This window comes from Kryptolebias marmoratus, linkage group LG3 (assembly GCF_001649575.2).
Source record: "Kryptolebias marmoratus isolate JLee-2015 linkage group LG3, ASM164957v2, whole genome shotgun sequence".
Taxonomy (NCBI): domain Eukaryota; kingdom Metazoa; phylum Chordata; class Actinopteri; order Cyprinodontiformes; family Rivulidae; genus Kryptolebias; species Kryptolebias marmoratus.
Window position 1 is genome coordinate 16,549,545 of NC_051432.1, and position 17,277 is coordinate 16,566,821.

Consider the following 17,277-nt stretch of genomic DNA (forward strand, 5'->3'; position numbering starts at 1 on the left):
TTGACAAACGATGGGGTTTTAGCTGTTTTGGTCAAACGCTGATAAGTTCTTGCTGATCTGTTGGCACTTGGCGCTGTGGCGGCCATCTTGAATTGGGTTGGCTTCAAAAGATTACCAGTTGTAGACGTACACCCAGTGATTACTGTCTGTAGGTTTTATTAAAATCTGTCCACTGGTTCAAGAGATATTTTGCTAACAGACAGGGCTGGCGCTGAAGCATGACCTGTTTGTGCTCAGGACTTGGGTTGGAGATGACTCTCAGCTGCTACTACTACATCAGATACATGTTGTTACCTAAAAACAGATATTCATTTTGTAATCATTAAAATACATTTACATTGAAAAAAAATCTTCTGAACACAAAATGTTTGTCTTCTCCAACAGTTCTGACTTTGTGCACACATTAAGTATTAAAATAAAAGCTTGTTTTACTTGATTTATGACCAAAATAACTACTTTCAGAGCTCAACTTTAGTCTTCCTCTGCTGTCATCTGGAATTTTAAGGCTACATGAAGAAAAACCATCCTCTCATATCTCTGAAAATAGTTCATAACGCGGCCTTTGAGCTGCTGCATGTTGTTTAGCTGAGTGTGTGTGTGTGTTTGTGTGAAAGACTGAGATTAATGATGATGAGCGTGACGTCAGGGCATCTCCATCGCCGCCATCTGCTCCTTATAGTAGACAAACACTGGGAGGGGGCCGCAGTTTGTGTGCGGCACCGAGTTAATTTCACGTCGGGGAGCATGAAAGCAAACTTACCCAGCTCTCCTGACGTCCTTGTCTCGGACTTCTTGTCCTCTCGTGTTGTTCTACCGCCGAACAAAAGAAAAAAAAACGTACAGAAAGTCTAGCTCAGAGGTCAGGAGCGTGTCGTGTTTGAGTTAAGTGTTGCGTCATGTCTTACCTTTTTATATTCACATACAAGAACATATTGTTGTGTTTTTTAGTCATTTCTCAAACTTTTAAAGGTTCACAACAAAGAAGGAGTAAGGGAGCAAACATCTGTGGTTCTGAAGGGGAAAAAAAACCTAAAACATGTCAAATTAATATACATAAAAATCTATATAAATGGTTTATTTCTTTGACAACATCCAGATTAAAATGTAAAAAATGATCAACTTTTTAAAACAAAAACCTGCTGCTACAAATTTATGAAACAGCTCAGACTTTTAAACCTTTACCTTAACTTTGCTGATATTTTAATCAGAGAATACATTTTTCTACCTTTGCTGAGACCCTTCATGTATATTTTTTTGTCCTTTAATTCATCTGTTCTTGTCTCTGTTTGGTTTTAAAATCGATTTTATATTTAGATTTTTTCCACCGTTATCAGGTTTCACTGTAAAGTCAAATATGATCGAAATTAACGAGGCAACAAAGTATGATATTAATATTGTTTTCATTTACAGCAGATGTGCTCAAACTAAACTAAAAACATACTGTATGTACTTCAGTTTTACATATTCCTTGTCTTTATTCTTTCCTACATTTCTCTTTTGTTACATGTTTTTGGAATTAACGAAAAGACTGGAAAAGTGTAGTAAATCCCCAAAATAAGACATCTAAAGAAGCCCTTATTATTAGTTCTTTATCTAATCTTTATCTCCTTCCATAAATACAGGATAGTTTGTTGTTTTGCTTCAACTTTTTTTATATTTGCCTCCAAAAATTTGCTTTATTGTAATAAAAGCCCCAAGTTTCTCATCTTAAACTGAGTATGGTGATAACAGCTCCCACTGCCTTTCTCTGACCGTATTAGCACCTTAGCAGAAGATGTTTGTGTGTTTAGACACTAATGATAATAATCTTGTCATCACCAATGATTGACCATCTGTGTGTGTGTATGTGTTGGCGTGGACTCTGGCCCACAGGAGCATCTGTTGTACTCCTGTGCTCGCCCATCCTGTGCACTCCATTATCCCCCGGCACGGAGCGCGTGGCAGCGCCGCAGGTGCCCCATTAAAGGCGATGTGTTTAATCATCAATTCAGACAAGGAACTGCCCTCTTCACGCCTGCACCTCACGCTCCGTCTCAGCCTGCGCAGGAACACAAGGGTCAAGCTCGTCGCTCAGCCCAGTGGCGGCCCGAGTCTTGACCGTTTCAGATCAGCGGGAGGCTCTCTTTGGGGCTTTTTTCAGGGTGCGCTGTATGTGTCACAGCACGCGTCTTTAACGCATCATTTCCTTCTTGTGTGAGCGCCAGATTCTGCAAGGTGTGCAGAAACAAGAATTAAACGTGCCTTAATTGGTTTTTACCTGCGAACGCCAAGGATGTCCAACTCCACAGTCAACTTCTACGCTGTGCCGCAGGCCGTCAGCTTCTACGACATCATTGTCATTGCGACGTATTTCCTTCTGAATCTCGCAGTGGGCATCTGGGTAAGACTCAGACCTCCGTCTATATATATATGAGCGGGTTCTTAAGCTTGTGTGCATGCTAATGGATAACCAGATGTTTTCTCTGTCAGTCTTCATGCAGGGTGAGCAGGAACACCCTGAGTGGATATTTCCTGGCTGGCAGAGACATGGCCTGGTGGCTGGTGAGCTTCATCAGCATTCTGACACGCTCAGTGATCCGTCCTGCAGCTAGAGTCCAAAAAACACAGATGGACTTTAACATAGGAGCGTAGTTAAACATGTGTTGATGACAAGTCTTTTTTTTTGTTCAATTAGACAAAAAGTAAGGGAACTACCAGTGGTTCTTAATTATATTCATAATAACGCTCCACAACAGTAAATACAGTTAAGTTATGAAAGCCAGGTCACAATTTAAACTGTTATTAAAAAGCATTTAATAATCTGGGACCCATTCAGACACTCTCCACAGATCAAAACAGAATGCAAAATTCAGCAATAGTTGAAACTGTTTAGTTTTAATATCGATGCCAGCAGCACATCACTAAAAAGAAGAGAGAAAAGACTGGAAGAAAGGGATTTTTTTAAAGATAATTCCTTTAAATCTTAGTCTTTCGTGGGTAAAAACAGGGTGGAGCTAAAACTGTAAAATATGAGTAAAATATATATTATTTAGGAATAATATGTGTTATCACAAACTGCCATGAGAGGCGAAGAAATAACCAGTGGATGTGCATCTATTACTGATTAACTTTTAGAGGTAACCTGATTCAAGATGGCTGCTACGGCTAATCAGTCCTAGCTAACTCAAAAATGTCTCAAACTCAGTCAATTTTACACATTTTGTGCTAAGATTTGGTGTGGTAGTAGCTGAGAGTCATCCTCAGAGCACTAAGGCCTCGCGGCGGGTGATATGCATTCCTCCATAATAACCGACAAACCTTGACCTGTTTTTTATTCATTCATCAGCTTTATGCATTTGCTTTTTATTGCTTTTATGTTCTCTTTGTTGCACTTGTCCTTTTCTTCCTGTTTATGTTTCCTGTTGTATTTTTTGTTTTCTTCATTTTTGACCCTTTTGCTTTGTTAACCACTCTAAATGACCTCTAGATTTCATTTAAACATAGATTTAACATTAAATAAATCTTACCTGCAAGCCATATTATTGTTAAAAGGACAACGAAAACCAAAGAAAACCCGTATTAAGACAACTGACAAACTTTTTTGTTGTGATTTTCAGGCCATCAGAGGCTGATTGATGTTAAATACAGATAAATATTTGTACTAGAAACCCTCTTTGGGATCCGGAGCTCCTCGGAAAACTGTTGCCTCTGATCAGATTCATCAAACTCCAATCATTTTTTGATAAATTATTAAACTTAAAGGATTCTTGTTGTCCACGATGACACAAATCTGCGTCATGACTGAATATCTGGCACTTTTAACGCTCCACATCGTATGTAGCCACGTTTCGGAGCCGCGTACTTCACGCTGACGCCCTTGACAGGAAAAGTTTGTGCTTATTTTAGCCAGATGCAGACGCCGAGCCACATTCTGCGCGCATCAAGACACCGTTGCCCCGAAGGAAAAGGTGGCCTGACTGCAATCCAGACATGTCACAGTGAAAGCAAACCATTCATTTAAAAACAAAAAAAATAATCTTACACGGAAATCCTGAATCTTTTAAACTCTCAAAACAACAACCAGCCTTCTCAGATCACTTACACTTACACTGTCATTAAAAGTAAAGGTTGCCGGGATCAAATTTAAGAGTTTAGAAACAGTTTCTAATCTGTTTTTCTTGTGTTCTCAGTTAAATACAGTCTGTCCTTTACAAGCCACAGCGGCATCATCAGAATATGACATCAGAACACTGTTATATTGTTAAATAACCCAGATTATTTATTTAATCCCCGCTGCGCACAGATTGGTTCGTCTCTCTTCGCCAGTTCGGAGGGTTCTGGTCTGTTTATCGGTCTGGCTGGGACCGGAGCTGCTGGCGGCATCGCTGTCGCAGGATTTGAATGGAATGTGAGTACATAAATAAAAAAACAAAAGAAAAACATCCTCTCTGCTACACATCATCTCTTCTGGCTGATCTATTTATAGAGAGTAGACGTATAAACTGTGGAATGACACTTATCCGGCCTGCTAATCAGGCCACCAGTTGTGACATTTAAAGAAAAAGACAACAAAAATAATCTGCCTTTTGTGTCTGAAAGAAACGTGGCTTTCCAATAAATGATCCCTGACTTCCTTGTCAGGCTCATTAATGCGTCAAACCGCCCGCTGAAGTGAACCTGCTGTAACGGGCGGCGAGCAGCAGGGGGCAGTGTCACAACTCTTCATCACAGCTTCAGATGCACCTAAACCTTTTGAAGTTTTAAACCGTTTTCATTGGTGCACCGATTCACCTTCACTGCCACTGACAATGAGGCAAAGCTCATCATTGTTCCCGTCTCTTTGTTCCCCTGTTTTAGGCCACCTACGTGCTGCTGGCTCTGGCCTGGATCTTTGTGCCCGTCTACATCTCCTCAGGGGTTAGTTTGCACTCAAACGTACACACAGATATACATGGGTGTGTGTGTGTGTTTTCTTGTCCGGGCTGGTTCTGCAGGTAGATTTAGGTGCTGAAAGACTTTTACCCGAACGAGGATTCCCAGCCTTGTAAATTCCCCAGCAGGGTGTTGCGCTGCATTTCACAAACAGCAGAAGGTTACACTACATACCCCTCCGTTGGTGTGAAATTAAGATCTAAATTAAAGCCTGAACACAATAACTTCTAAATATTAGTCGAACATACTGACCTCAGTTTGGCTTCCTGTTGTGTGAAGCAGTTCTGATGTGTTAAAAAGTATAACTGTGTCGTCAGATTGTCACAATGCCGGAGTATCTGGGGCGCCGTTTTGGAGGCGAGAGGATCCGGACTTACCTGGCCGTCCTCTCGCTGCTGCTGTCCGTCTTCACAAAGATATCGGTACGACGGCAACACAGGCGCTAAACTAAATAAACGCCCAGCTCTCCGCCGATATCAACCATTGACCTTTCTGTTTGTGTTTGCGGCGCCAGACTGACTTGTACTCAGGAGCTCTGTTTGTCCAAGTGTGCCTGGGATGGAACCAGTATCTGTCCACGGTCCTCATGCTGGTCGTCACCGCGCTCTACACTATCGCAGGTAACACGCCGATATCAGACTTGTGCCTGAAGCGACAGTTCATACCATGAACAGTTAATATCTTACCTGCAACAGATAGCTCCTCGAACAATCTCAGTTATGAGAAACAGTTCAATTTGGAAAGGATCGACGAGCTAACGGCTAGTCCAAACGCAGCCAAGGTGCAAGCCTGCCTCCTTAAAATAGCTCCAGTCTCCAAACTTCAGGGATTTACTCAAATTCTACCTCATCAGCTTTCACGCCGTCTGCGTGACGCAGGCATTTACGTAGAAGCAGCTAGCTGTAGCACTTCCAGCAGCAAAATCCTAATAACTGCGTGAGGTGAAACAAACGGTGATGTAAAGATTTAAATAAAACATTTGTAAAATCTGAAGATTGGAGTTGTTTTTAAGGCGGCAGTGTTTGCTCTGGAAGTGCGTCTGCTCGGCCTATTCTGACAAAACTTTTCTATGACTGTTAAAAAAAAAATTTTTTTAAATGAAATAAATAAATGAACTTGTTCACGAAGTCATAAAAATGCAGAAATGCTAAACTTTCACTGGTTGCAGCTCCTCAAATGTGAGAATTTGCTGAAAATAAATTTTTTAAAAAAAGGTACTGAAGCATATTTTCAGTGTGAGTTTTCCACAGTTGTCTTTCAGGTTTAGGTGTAAAACAACAAAAGCAGACAGAGTAATTAATAAAACACTATCTGATGGTGAAACTGTTCTTTCAGGTGGTCTTGCTGCTGTTATCTACACAGACACCTTACAGACGTTTATCATGTTTGTAGGAGCAATCATCCTGACGATCACCGGTACGTGCAGACTCCTTCGTCTCAAAGCAAACCACAACTACAATTTGTTTTTTATTTTTTTGTGCTAAAAATGTTTTTATTTGTAGCTTTCAATGAGATTGGTGGCTACGGGAACTTGGAGACGGTCTACAGCAAAGCGGTGCCCAGCAAGATCGTCCCGAACACCACCTGCCACTTGCCGCGGGCCGACGCCATGCACCTGTTCAGAGACGCCGTCTCCGGAGACCTGCCCTGGCCCGGCATGACTCTGGGCCTCACCATCGTGGCCACCTGGTACTGGTGCACCGACCAGGTAGACAGACACGACCGGATTTCCTCCAAATGCCCCAAACATGTACTCTAGTCTAATTACAGTGGAACCATAAGATTAACTCAAGAAGTTCCTTAAATAATTATGGTAGCTTGACTTTTCTACTGAGAAGGCTGCAAAGACACGTCAGGTTGAACTATTTTTGCACAGATTTGAACACAATCCAGACTCTAAACGTGAAGGAATTTCCTCCTGAGGGTTTGCTGAAGGCAGGTTCTTTGGGTGGGGTCCGAGAGGCCATTTTTCTAAAACAAATCTACGACTAAGAGGCCCCAAAGAAGCCGTTTTATGTTCAAAGACTGATCATTATCAGTGTTTGGTTCCTCACCTGAGCCTGAAAACAAAAAGGTGGCGTTCAGGTTTTGCTTCTGTGCGCACACAGTGACACGTAGACTGATGAATCTCTGTAATTTTACAAACGGGGGACATGTCTGCGTCTCTTAAAGACACAACCACTGCATGGGATCGTCTCCAGATCAGTCGGCAGGCTCGAGTTAAGCGCCTCCGCTGACTGTATGATCATCCATTTTCTTTTACCCGTGGGGAGCTGGTGCCTATCAGTCACTGTGTGAGAGACAGGTCAGGTCAGGACAGGTCACAAGTCCATCACAGAGACAAACGAGACAAACAACTATTCACACTCCCACACCTAGGGACAATTTTAGAGTTACCAATTAACGTAATATGCATGTTTTTAGTCTGTAGGAGGAAACCAGAGTAAACCCAGGTGAGCACAGGGAGAGCATGTAAACTCCACCCATGTCCCAGGTCGGGAGCCGATCCTGCAGCCTTCTTGCTGGGAGGCAAACAGCTCTAACCAGCTCTAACCGCTGCTCCACTGTGCTGTGTGATCGATTTTCTTAAAACATTTCAAAGTGTGGTTCAGTCTGATTAAAACCGGTCGAGTCGACAACGGATCGAGTTCAGAAACAGTTCGTCTTTTTATTTAAGACATTCAGATTTGGTCCCATGACAGCACCTAACATTGCATAGTTCTACATTTGCTCAGGTAATCAATAACCTCTGACAAATACGTAAAAAGTAATCACCACAAAACCATCCGTCCCCGGTCACAGTGGTATCAGTACTGAAGCCCGATCAGTACCACCCAGTAGACAGAATCTTGAATATCTCAGATTCTGCGTGTGCTGGAAGTGGACGATTATTACACTGTAAAGAAACAGGAAAGTATCTGAGGTAAATTAGAGATAAATGTTCTCAGTATTTACAGGATTGAAGCGCCTCAGTTGGCTCTGCGGTACCACATCGGTTAAGACTTATCGTCTGCAGCAAGTCGCACCGTTTTGAGCAACGAGACAAAGTGTTTGTGGCGCCTCGTGCATGTATGTAAACACAAACATCTTCTGATAGAAGACTATCAGGGGTTACTTCTGCAGTTGCACATTCAATTTGTTATCATAAATAGTTAATTTGGTAAGCTGCACCGCAGGGTTTCAAATCAGAAAGCAGACAGAGAGGATCCCATACTGAAGCGTCACCAGTTTCTAAGCAGGAAGTTCAAAGGTCAAACACCTTTCTGGACCGGTACCGACCCACGGGTCTACCTCACAGCCTTATTGTTCTGAGGCACTTTCTTTTGATTGGCTCCTCCTCGCATTTTCAAGTTCCTGAAGTTGCTGAGTTTCGAGAGAGACACGCCGAGAAACCCAGACGGGTCAGCCGGTGGCTGCGGCGAAGCGTGGCCCGCCTTCCTGTAGCCGGGGCTGTGGCGCCGTGGCGAGCGCCCGGAGCGGGTCTCGACTCGCAACTGGGCCGACTCGGGAGGCGCCGCCTTCTGACCCTGCCAGTAGCGGTGTCCTCCGATGACGAGGCCAGCCGTCCGGGGTGGGCGGTGGTAACTTCCTGGTTTGGCGATGATGACTTTTTGTCCCCTCAGCCTGGCGTCGCGAGCGGGAGACCTTGAGGCTGGAAAAAGCTGCGAGGAGAGAGGAAGCAGAGGGAGAGATGAGCAGAGCGCCTCATGGTGTGATTCTTGGTGCTCAGGCTTTTTAAAAAAAACATCTCATCAGTTTCTGTTTCTTTGCTGGTGATTCCTAAACTTACGTCAGTTTCAAACGACACAAGTCGAGTTCTTTCATTAAAATAAACGCTGCGAAATCTGAGGTGTTCAGAATCCTCAGTGTGACATTTCTCCACACTTTTTCTTTTCTTTAAAGCCAGTCAACAGCTTGAAACAACATTAAAAAAAAATACGCCATCGCCTGTTTGTTTAGAGCGAAAGAAGGTTTTAAAGAAAAGGAGCCTTAATTGTCTGCATGAAGGTTTGTATTTATTAAAAGAACATTTAAACACGTCCTTTTCTAACATCAACAGACACTTTTGTCCAAACTTCAACGTTTCAGTCTTTCGTGAAGGCGAAGAAACAAGCTGTGAAGATGTGTTTTATAGATTGAAAGTAGTAATTTTGCAAACATTTAATCAATCGATCAATCAAATCTGAGCTTATCTGATGATGAGAAATGACAGAGGCATGCGGATGATGTTATGAGACATCTGTTGACGCTTAAAGTGCGTTGAGGATGACTCTCAGCTACTACCACATCGAATTGAGCTAATTTTCTGTAAAATCGTCTTGAGTTGGAGCCATTTTCATGTTGGCTATAAGGCTGATTAGCTGTAGTGGCCATCTTGAATTGGGGTGAATCCAAACCCTGAATTGTACATCTAATGTTAACTTAATATTTATTTTAATTAAACTCTGTCCACTGGTTTATAAGATTTTGCTAACAGAGACAAACGAACACACACCAGCAAAAATGGTACTGCCTTTGTCAGCTGGCGGTAATTAAACAAATAACAAAAGGTATCCAAATAATCTCATTCTTCACAATTATTATTATTATTAGTAATAATTATTAGTAGTAGTAGAAAAGCACTTGAGCCAACTGAACAAACTAAATTGATAAATGTTTCTGGGCGTGCTTCAGTGATTCCTCTCATATAAACAGTGGTATCTTTATCGCACTGCGTTATCTTTCCAGATAAAGTGAAAGTCATCTCCACTTCATAACAACCTTAGCCGGACGTACAAGTTTAAACACGTGGAAGAAGCCGATCCTGAATGTTCAGTAAGCATTAATACACAGGATACTTTCTCGTCCGCCCCAGACGCCGTTTGCACAACCACGCCGGGCCCGACGCGCCAACCAGAGCCGTTACCGCGGCGTGACATTTCAGAGGAAGGTCTCCTAAGAACTTTTGGTTAATTATCTCACTTTGTGAAACTTCGTGTGAACGGACGGACGATCGGCCGAGCAGCCTGTCGCCGTCTCAGCAGGGCTGAACAAATTTACACGGATATGATTTATGGCTGCGAGCCTGGATGGCTTTGACGCATCAATGAAGCCAATATAACGTTATGTACCTCGTGTTTGAAAAAAGATTATTTGAGATGTCTCTAAGAAAAAAAAAGACAAATATTCAGATTACCATTAGACAAACACTGAAGAAAAATCCCTAATATGTCACCCTGTCTCCTATTAAACTACTAATTCTCTGCTTTGGTTTCCTCAACAAAAAATAATAAAAATAAATCTGGGATTAAATTAGACGGTTTATTGAAATAAATGTGACTTAATGGCTGGAGATGGATTGGCCAAGGACAAGCTACTGTTGTGTAGAAGAAAAAAAAAGATCCTAAAAACAGGATAATCTTCAACAATCTTCCATCTGATCCAGTCAAACACAGAACATATTTAAATGTTTATTCTTAAAAATGTCGCAGTAAAGTCAGGTAGTTTATTCTGTCCTTTATCCATTTGTTTCCTCCTCCATTTAATTTGTTTTCGTTGTGCTTTTGTACAAACAGGTGATTGTGCAGCGCTCTCTTTCTGCTAAGAACATGAGTCACGTCAAGGGAGCGTCGATCTTCGCGGCCTATCTGAAGATGCTGTCTTTCATCATCATCATCCTCCCTGGCATGATCAGCCGAGCCTTATATCCAGGTGCGAGTGTGGGTGGACAACACACACACACACACACACATTTTAATAAGACAGAAACTAAGTAATAGATAATCAGTTGAAGCAGGCAGTGACTTGCTCTGATGCCACTGATGAAACACGCCTGTTTTGACACAGGTTTGCACAACACATTGTGTGTTTATGTTTCATGTGAGTCTTTCTTGTAAATCTGTTTTTAAAAAAAGGAACATTTCTGGGAATCTCTGTACTTCCCCGGTAATAACTCATTAAACTCATTAAAGATCAAGTCAAGCGCTGTCATGAAGGGCAACAGATGATATTTTCTCCATCATTAATGATTAAACCCACTGATCTTTTTAATTAAAAAGTGGAAAATTTGATGAAAAAAAACAAAAAGTACCATCACACTTCCTTAACACAAACACTATTACATTTCTTGTGTGTATTTTTTCAACCAGGCAGCCTAAAAATGGAAACATACTTAATTTAGAATTTGACAAAACAAAATTATTGTTTTATTTACATAAAATGTGAGGAAAATAGTTAAAACAAACCTCATTGTCTGAATCAGTGATTTAAAAACTTGAAATAATACAAAGTGTCACATAGAGACACTTGATAAAACTTGGTTGGTTGTGATTTTCTAGGATTGTCTGTGTTTTGGGAGTGCATTTAAAAACGATTGCATAGATAGCTCACCTGTCCTGTGAGCTTGTGTGGGGATTCGTGGCTCTGCCTGCGCAGCTGCTGCGACAGAAGGATAAGGGAAATGCTGTCCTCTGATTGGAGGGGCTCTCGCAGGTCCAGCATGCTCTGAGAGAAGCGGGCCATCATGTTGAGTCCGTCACCCAGACGAGGCCCTTGGCCTGATCCAGTCTGCCCGCCGTTGACGACCGGGTTGCGTGGCTCCTGAGGCGAACAGTCGTAAAACTCCTCTTCTGATCCCGCAGAGGCACTCGAAGGGTCTTCGTTGACCGTTCGGTCACAGATGACCTTAGTGCTGTCCTGGCTTCCCTCCTCGTTGCTTCCAGAGTCTCTGTCGTTGACCATTGACAGTATTCGGCTGCGGGTTGGCGTCAGCTGCTCCGGAGCTGGCTCTTTCTTTCCGCCGTCCAGTTGGTCCATTTTCCTCAAAGTGACCTGCGCCTCACCTGGCTGCTCGGACAAGGTGGGGTCTATGACTAAGTGCAGCGTGCGGCGTTTAGGCACGGGAGGAGCTGCAGTCTGTGTAACACTGTCTGTGGGCTGCGTATCGGCAGTAACTCCAGATGGTGATGCAGATGTGTCTTCGTGTGGTTTGGGTGTGTCGCGGGCTGCAGATGTGTCGGGCTGTTCAGGGGATTCTGCGGGCTCAGTTTGGCCTTTATCTGGCGCTCTGTCCTGTTTCAGAGTTTTATCCGTTGGGCTCGTGGGACCAGAAGCTTTCGGGCTCGTATTCCCTGACAGATTTCCAGCCGTTTGTGCGTCTTTTGCCTGTTCCTCAGCCAGGGCCGGTACAGTCAGTGGCGCGCTGAAGCGTATAGCCTGACTGACCTCAAACCTTTCTGATCTCTGCAAGTGAACCTGATTGGACCTTTTTTCGTCCCTGATATTGATGAAGCCAATCACGTCGCTTGGCGGGTCTGGCTCTGGCCAGGTGGGCAGGTATGGAATCAAGTTCGCTTTCTCCAGATTTACCAACCCGGGATGTAGGAATGGCTCTTCAATAACATCCTTAAGACGTCCCTTTGGCATTTTCAGCCCAATGGGATTCTGGGAGTTTGAGTTCTTGTTGCTGGAGTTCTGGTCAGAGGAGGTGGGACTCGTGTGGGTCCCCGTGACAACGAGAGCATACTTGGGATTGATGAGCTTCCTGGCCACGGCAGCCGAGACGGGAGCGGGAGCCGGCTGAGGGACCGGCTCAAGGACCGGCTCGTCCCCCAATTGAACCTTGTTGAGGTTTACGCCTCTGGACAGGAGGTAGAGGTCACGAAAGCGGATGTCGAAGGTCTCCACCGCCTGCCCTGTGATCACGGTGATGAGGTTCCGATCCAAGCGAGACGAGGACCAGGTGAAACTGGAACACCACAGAGAGGAAAACATTAATCCAGCTAACTCGTGATGTTACATTCGGGGAAAACCCAAATCATAGCGTGTTGCAGTTTAAACATTACAGCAGACATTTGTTCCCTGGAGTCATGTCTCCCATAATTCTTTTTGATCAAACTGCAAATGTCTTCCTCCTAAACTTCCTTGTGAAACAAGAGCTAATGCAAAAACTCCTGACACACACACTGACGTTTCTGTGTGTTATTAAAATTAAAACTTTGCCCAAATTGGAGAATTTAGCTTTAGGTGTTAACAGGAATGCTCCCAACAAGTCACCACTGGTCTGAAAGGAAAAACAATAAATAGAGAAAACATTCCAGACCCGGCGTGTTAACGTTTATGAGATTAGAGCATAACTTTGGTGATTCAAGGTTTGATTTGCTCATATATTAACTATATGTGTTCATAGCCATTTATCTTCCCATGTCAGCCAAAAAAAAAAAAAAGACATATTGGTGTGTGGTGTCGTGAGTCTTAAAAAGATCCTTTATGTGAATAAATGGAAATAAGATGTCACCGAAGAGGCTTCAGGGAATTATTAAACACATTATAAGCCTCATTTTAGAGCCGTTTAGCTCTCCAGCAGACACCGAGGACAATATCTGCCTCTGTAGCTGCCACATTCTTGTCTCTGCTCATCAGCTAGTTGCTAATGTTTTCTGTCAGCTATTTTCTACTAAGAGGGATGTGTGTGCAAGATTTATAGGAGGCGAAAAAAAAAATGCAAAAAGCTTCCCTGCTGCAGCTGAAGGCTAGGACAGTCTGAATAATTGGCAGAGATTAAACCAAACCAGAGAAGTTTGGAAAAAAAAAGAAACATAAAAATGTTAATTAGAGCTTTGTGGAACCGCAGAGTTGACTGAATGTTCCTTGGGGGATTGGTGTTTTTGGTTTTAACAGGCAGCTGATTGGTAATAGCGGTAACACATTCCTGAGGCGCGGAGCGAACTGTGTGCTGCTCACCTGTACGAGCCAGAGATGGCTCTGTCTCCGTCCACCAGGAGGAACTTCTCGCTCAGAGACCCGCGCACCTTCTGGGCCGATCTCGTGAAGAACTCCTGTCCTCCGCAGCAGCGCACGCGCAGGTTCTGTAATTAAACACGTGCATGCACGCGGGGTTAGTGGTCTGCCGCGACACAGGGTTTGACGGGCGAAGGGACGGACAAGAGAAAGGAGAGACTCAGAAGGAGGACTGCTTTTTAAAAGAGCTGATGCTCAGCGTTAATGTACCTCGTGTCGGCAGGCTGTACAGGTTAGAGCTTGGACTATCTCTGTATGTGCATGCTTATACGACACACCCTGTGGTGTTTGTCTTCATCCCCGTGATAAGGGTGTGGTTTCAGGCTGAGCGGTAGTTCTGTGCGAAATCTCACAGGAGCAGCTAGAGAAAAAGAGTCACAAAAGGCTTACAATAACAGCAGAGGGAGAAGGGGTAAAAAAAAAATAAAAGAAGTTGAAAGAGAAGGGAAATTTAGCGGGGCAAGGTCACGAGGAAGGAAGAGAACTGAAAGAGAAACCCAATTAGAAAACAGTTAGGAGAAAGCGCGTGCGTGCGTGGTTTATTTAATTGCCCCGCGGCACAGGCGGGAACGCGTTCGCCATCTTCCTGGCCTCCGGTCCAAAAACATCAAGAAAATTCCCGGGAAACCCTAAGTATTTTTTTTTCTGTTAGTGACTAGACCAGTTTGGCTCAGGGAGGCAGATTTAACTAGAAGATATTTAGCCTGCGGGGATGAACTGGCAGCTGCGTGCAGCGTGCGGAGGCGCAGGAAGAGGAGCGTTGGTCTGAATTAATGACGTGCAACGATCTGATATCCTTACCGTATATGTTCATATTTATAAAACTAGTGTTTGTTTAGGATGATCTCTTTTGAAATATTCAGTGTTTAAAATAGCTTCCATTGCTGTGATCTGACCGAGAGTGGCCATCTTGTCCCAAGCAAGTGATCGAAGTATCCCCAGCGTGCACGCACACGTGTGTGTGTGTGTGTGTACAAACCTTTAGATGCCCCCGGTGCATATCAGCTCTATTACACATGTAAAGAAAGCTGGAGACCGCAGCCATGTCGAGCATTATGTAGACGGGAATTCGGCGTTTGTAGGACGCATCCAGAAGGTCCCGAAAGATATCCACGTCTGTAAACATGTCCATGACCACAGCGATGACCTGCACGCACAAGGGGAACACACACAGGAAACCAAAGCTGGTGTTAGCGCTTCCTGGTCCGAGGGCGGGCTTGATTAAAGCGGCTCTTATCAACACTTATAGAAAAGAAAATAAGAACAAGATTAAATCCACAGAGGAAGCAGGGCATGTGAGAACTGAACAGTCAATCTGTAATGGTGGATTCCTGCCCCTGAAAGGAGGTTTTTTTTTCCTCACAAGACTGCTAGAAGCTAAGAATGTTTTGCAAAGTGGTGATAAAATGTGGCTCAACTGGACGCAGCCTCTCTGGGTGCAGGATAGTACTATTAACTAGTTTAAAACTGCACAACTTAGTAATACATTAAAAGAAAAAACAGGTTCCAAATAACTTGAAAAGTAGAGTAAATTTCATGTTGAGACAGAGCCCAAGTATTTTAAGTCCAGATGCTTTTATGTTTTTGTTTTTATGACTCAAACCTACACCCGTTTATGAGCGTGTGTCAGATGTTGCGCATATATATAAAAAAGGTAAAAGTGATGCATGCGGTGCTGGCGTGTAATTCGTTCACTGACGTAAGTGCATTTTTCTTTTCTTTTTTTTTTCCACTGGTAAGTCGAGCTCAGACCTGTCTGAGTCGGGCTTTGCTCGGTGCGTTTACGAACACTTGTAAGGAGGCGAAGCCGGTTTGTGACTCTAGACTCGGGCAAATAAAAGGCGGGCGGGGGAGCTTAAACGAGCAGAAAAAGGGTGAGCTCTGGGTTAGATGAAATCAGAGACAGTGGATTAAATTCAGTCCAAGTTAACTTTGCCAAGTCTGCGGCAGCCAAGGCAGCCGAACGCGTCATGAAGCAACTATTATGAGCAAAATCCAACCAGCTATTCGTGATGAAGTTACTATTTTACCACCAGTTTATCAGCTGACTTATCAGACCCAGCAGTGATGTCTTTAAATGGCTTGTTTTTAATCTAAATATAGAAAGGCCCAAATAGAAAATGATATCATTATAAAGGAGATCAACTTAATGCTCACATCTAAGGAACTGGGAACCATTTTGTTTGTTTATTTTCTTTTGTTTGGATTATCCAGTCATCAAAATATCTGTTAAAACTCTCATCTCTCCATAAAACCTGCTATTCAGATTGACATTTTAACTCATCACAATATGTTATTTGAATTTTAAGAAGTTTCTTTGTTGTGTCAGACATGTTCCTTCTTTGTTTAGTGTGTGTGTAACACTGATCGTCCAGAAAAATAAAACACGTTGTGCAATGGTGCGTTCACTGTTTCTGTAAATAACATGACGTAGCTTTTCGTTGAGGCTACTTCACGTTCCTGTGGAAATAAATCCACCGCACTCACAACTCACCTTCTGAGCAGACGCGATGCTTTTCCGCACCACCTCCTTGATGTGTGTCTGGCCCTCGGTGGGAGGCTGTGTGTACACGGTCACCCGCGTCACCCCGCGGTACGAGATGGATTCGGGCCACCCCAGGTCCAGCTCCGCCACCGAGGCCTCGGACCGGTCCGGCCAGTAGGCGAGCGACACCTCGCCGTCTTCCCCGTCTTCCCCCGGGCCCGGCGTCAAGTTCCCCGGGCCCGGCGTGTCGGGCCTCTGGAGGTGCTCGTACCCAGGCCGGTAGGCCTCCGCCGTGCGCGCGATGCGCTCCAGCTCCGGCTCGGAAAGGAACTCCCGGATGCCGCACTTGTGGACGCAGTCCCTGAACTCATCGCGGCCGTTGACGATGAGCGCCTCGAGCGCCAGCCGTTGGTCCTCGCTGTACAAAAACTCCGGCTTGCTTTCGCTCACGCGCCAGTTGACGTGGTGGTCGTCCAGACACTGGATCTGGGACAGAGCCATGACCGTCCCCGGTCAGTAAACAGTTAAGTCCCGAAAACCACTCTCACCCGGTTCCCCGTCGTCCGTCCGAAGGGTCAAGCCTCGAGCTCGAGGGACATGTCATTACGGTTCACACACTGTCCGCGTGACCTGAGCTCGCGAGGTGGCCAACAGGGGAAACAGGCTGCCGCCGGGACCCGAACTCAGAGCCGGACCGCTGGTAACTGAGCGCCGCGCTCAGGTGTGGTTAGAACAAAGCTCGCACGCCCAGAGCCACGCCTTTTCACCTGACGAGGGGCCGGGTAAGCTCCGCTCGGCGGCCCGGCCTCGGGGCTCCGGGCTCGGGGTTCGGCAGACGCGGAGTTGGACGAGCTGTGACTCACCAACACACGGATGTTCGGAAGCAGACAGAAGTGGTTAATCCGCCTTTAAACGAGTTGAAGCAATCAGTGAGTCAGTCCAACTGTCGGCGCTGACGAATCACTTTTCCTCCTCTTCTTCTTCTTCTTGTTCTTCTTCGTCTGGCGGCGCGGCTGTTTCACCGACGTGGCACGGGCCGGATCCTCCGAGCTCTCGGAGCGGGTTCGTGTTTCCTCGAGTCTCCTGAAATCACGCGAACTTTA

The 17,277-nt window shown here is 44.5% G+C and overlaps 2 protein-coding genes across 2 annotated transcripts in view; one reads left to right on the plus strand and one right to left on the minus strand.

The window, feature by feature from the left end:
• The first annotated feature begins 2,274 nt into the window (after nucleotides 1-2,274).
• slc5a10 (solute carrier family 5 member 10) overlaps nucleotides 2,275-17,277 on the plus strand; it is a 25,265-nt gene continuing 10,262 nt past the window's right edge. Inside the window, exons 1-9 of the mRNA XM_037974742.1 lie at nucleotides 2,275-2,380; nucleotides 2,470-2,541; nucleotides 4,283-4,387; nucleotides 4,837-4,896; nucleotides 5,229-5,333; nucleotides 5,426-5,531; nucleotides 6,247-6,327; nucleotides 6,414-6,619; nucleotides 10,467-10,602. Of these exons, the coding sequence (XP_037830670.1) occupies nucleotides 2,527-2,541; nucleotides 4,283-4,387; nucleotides 4,837-4,896; nucleotides 5,229-5,333; nucleotides 5,426-5,531; nucleotides 6,247-6,327; nucleotides 6,414-6,619; nucleotides 10,467-10,602 (814 nt within the window). The 5' untranslated portion in view covers nucleotides 2,275-2,380; nucleotides 2,470-2,526. The remainder of the gene's footprint in view (nucleotides 2,381-2,469; nucleotides 2,542-4,282; nucleotides 4,388-4,836; nucleotides 4,897-5,228; nucleotides 5,334-5,425; nucleotides 5,532-6,246; nucleotides 6,328-6,413; nucleotides 6,620-10,466; nucleotides 10,603-17,277) is intronic.
• On the minus strand, nucleotides 7,555-17,271 carry LOC108230996 (protein FAM83G). Its single transcript, XM_017407716.1, has 5 exons — nucleotides 16,184-17,271; nucleotides 14,669-14,836; nucleotides 13,633-13,757; nucleotides 11,281-12,637; nucleotides 7,555-8,573 (listed from the first exon to the last, which is right to left on the minus strand). The coding sequence occupies exons 1-5, from the start codon at nucleotides 16,673-16,675 to the stop codon at nucleotides 8,199-8,201; spliced, it is 2,517 nt and encodes an 838-aa protein (XP_017263205.1). The 5' UTR covers nucleotides 16,676-17,271; the 3' UTR covers nucleotides 7,555-8,198.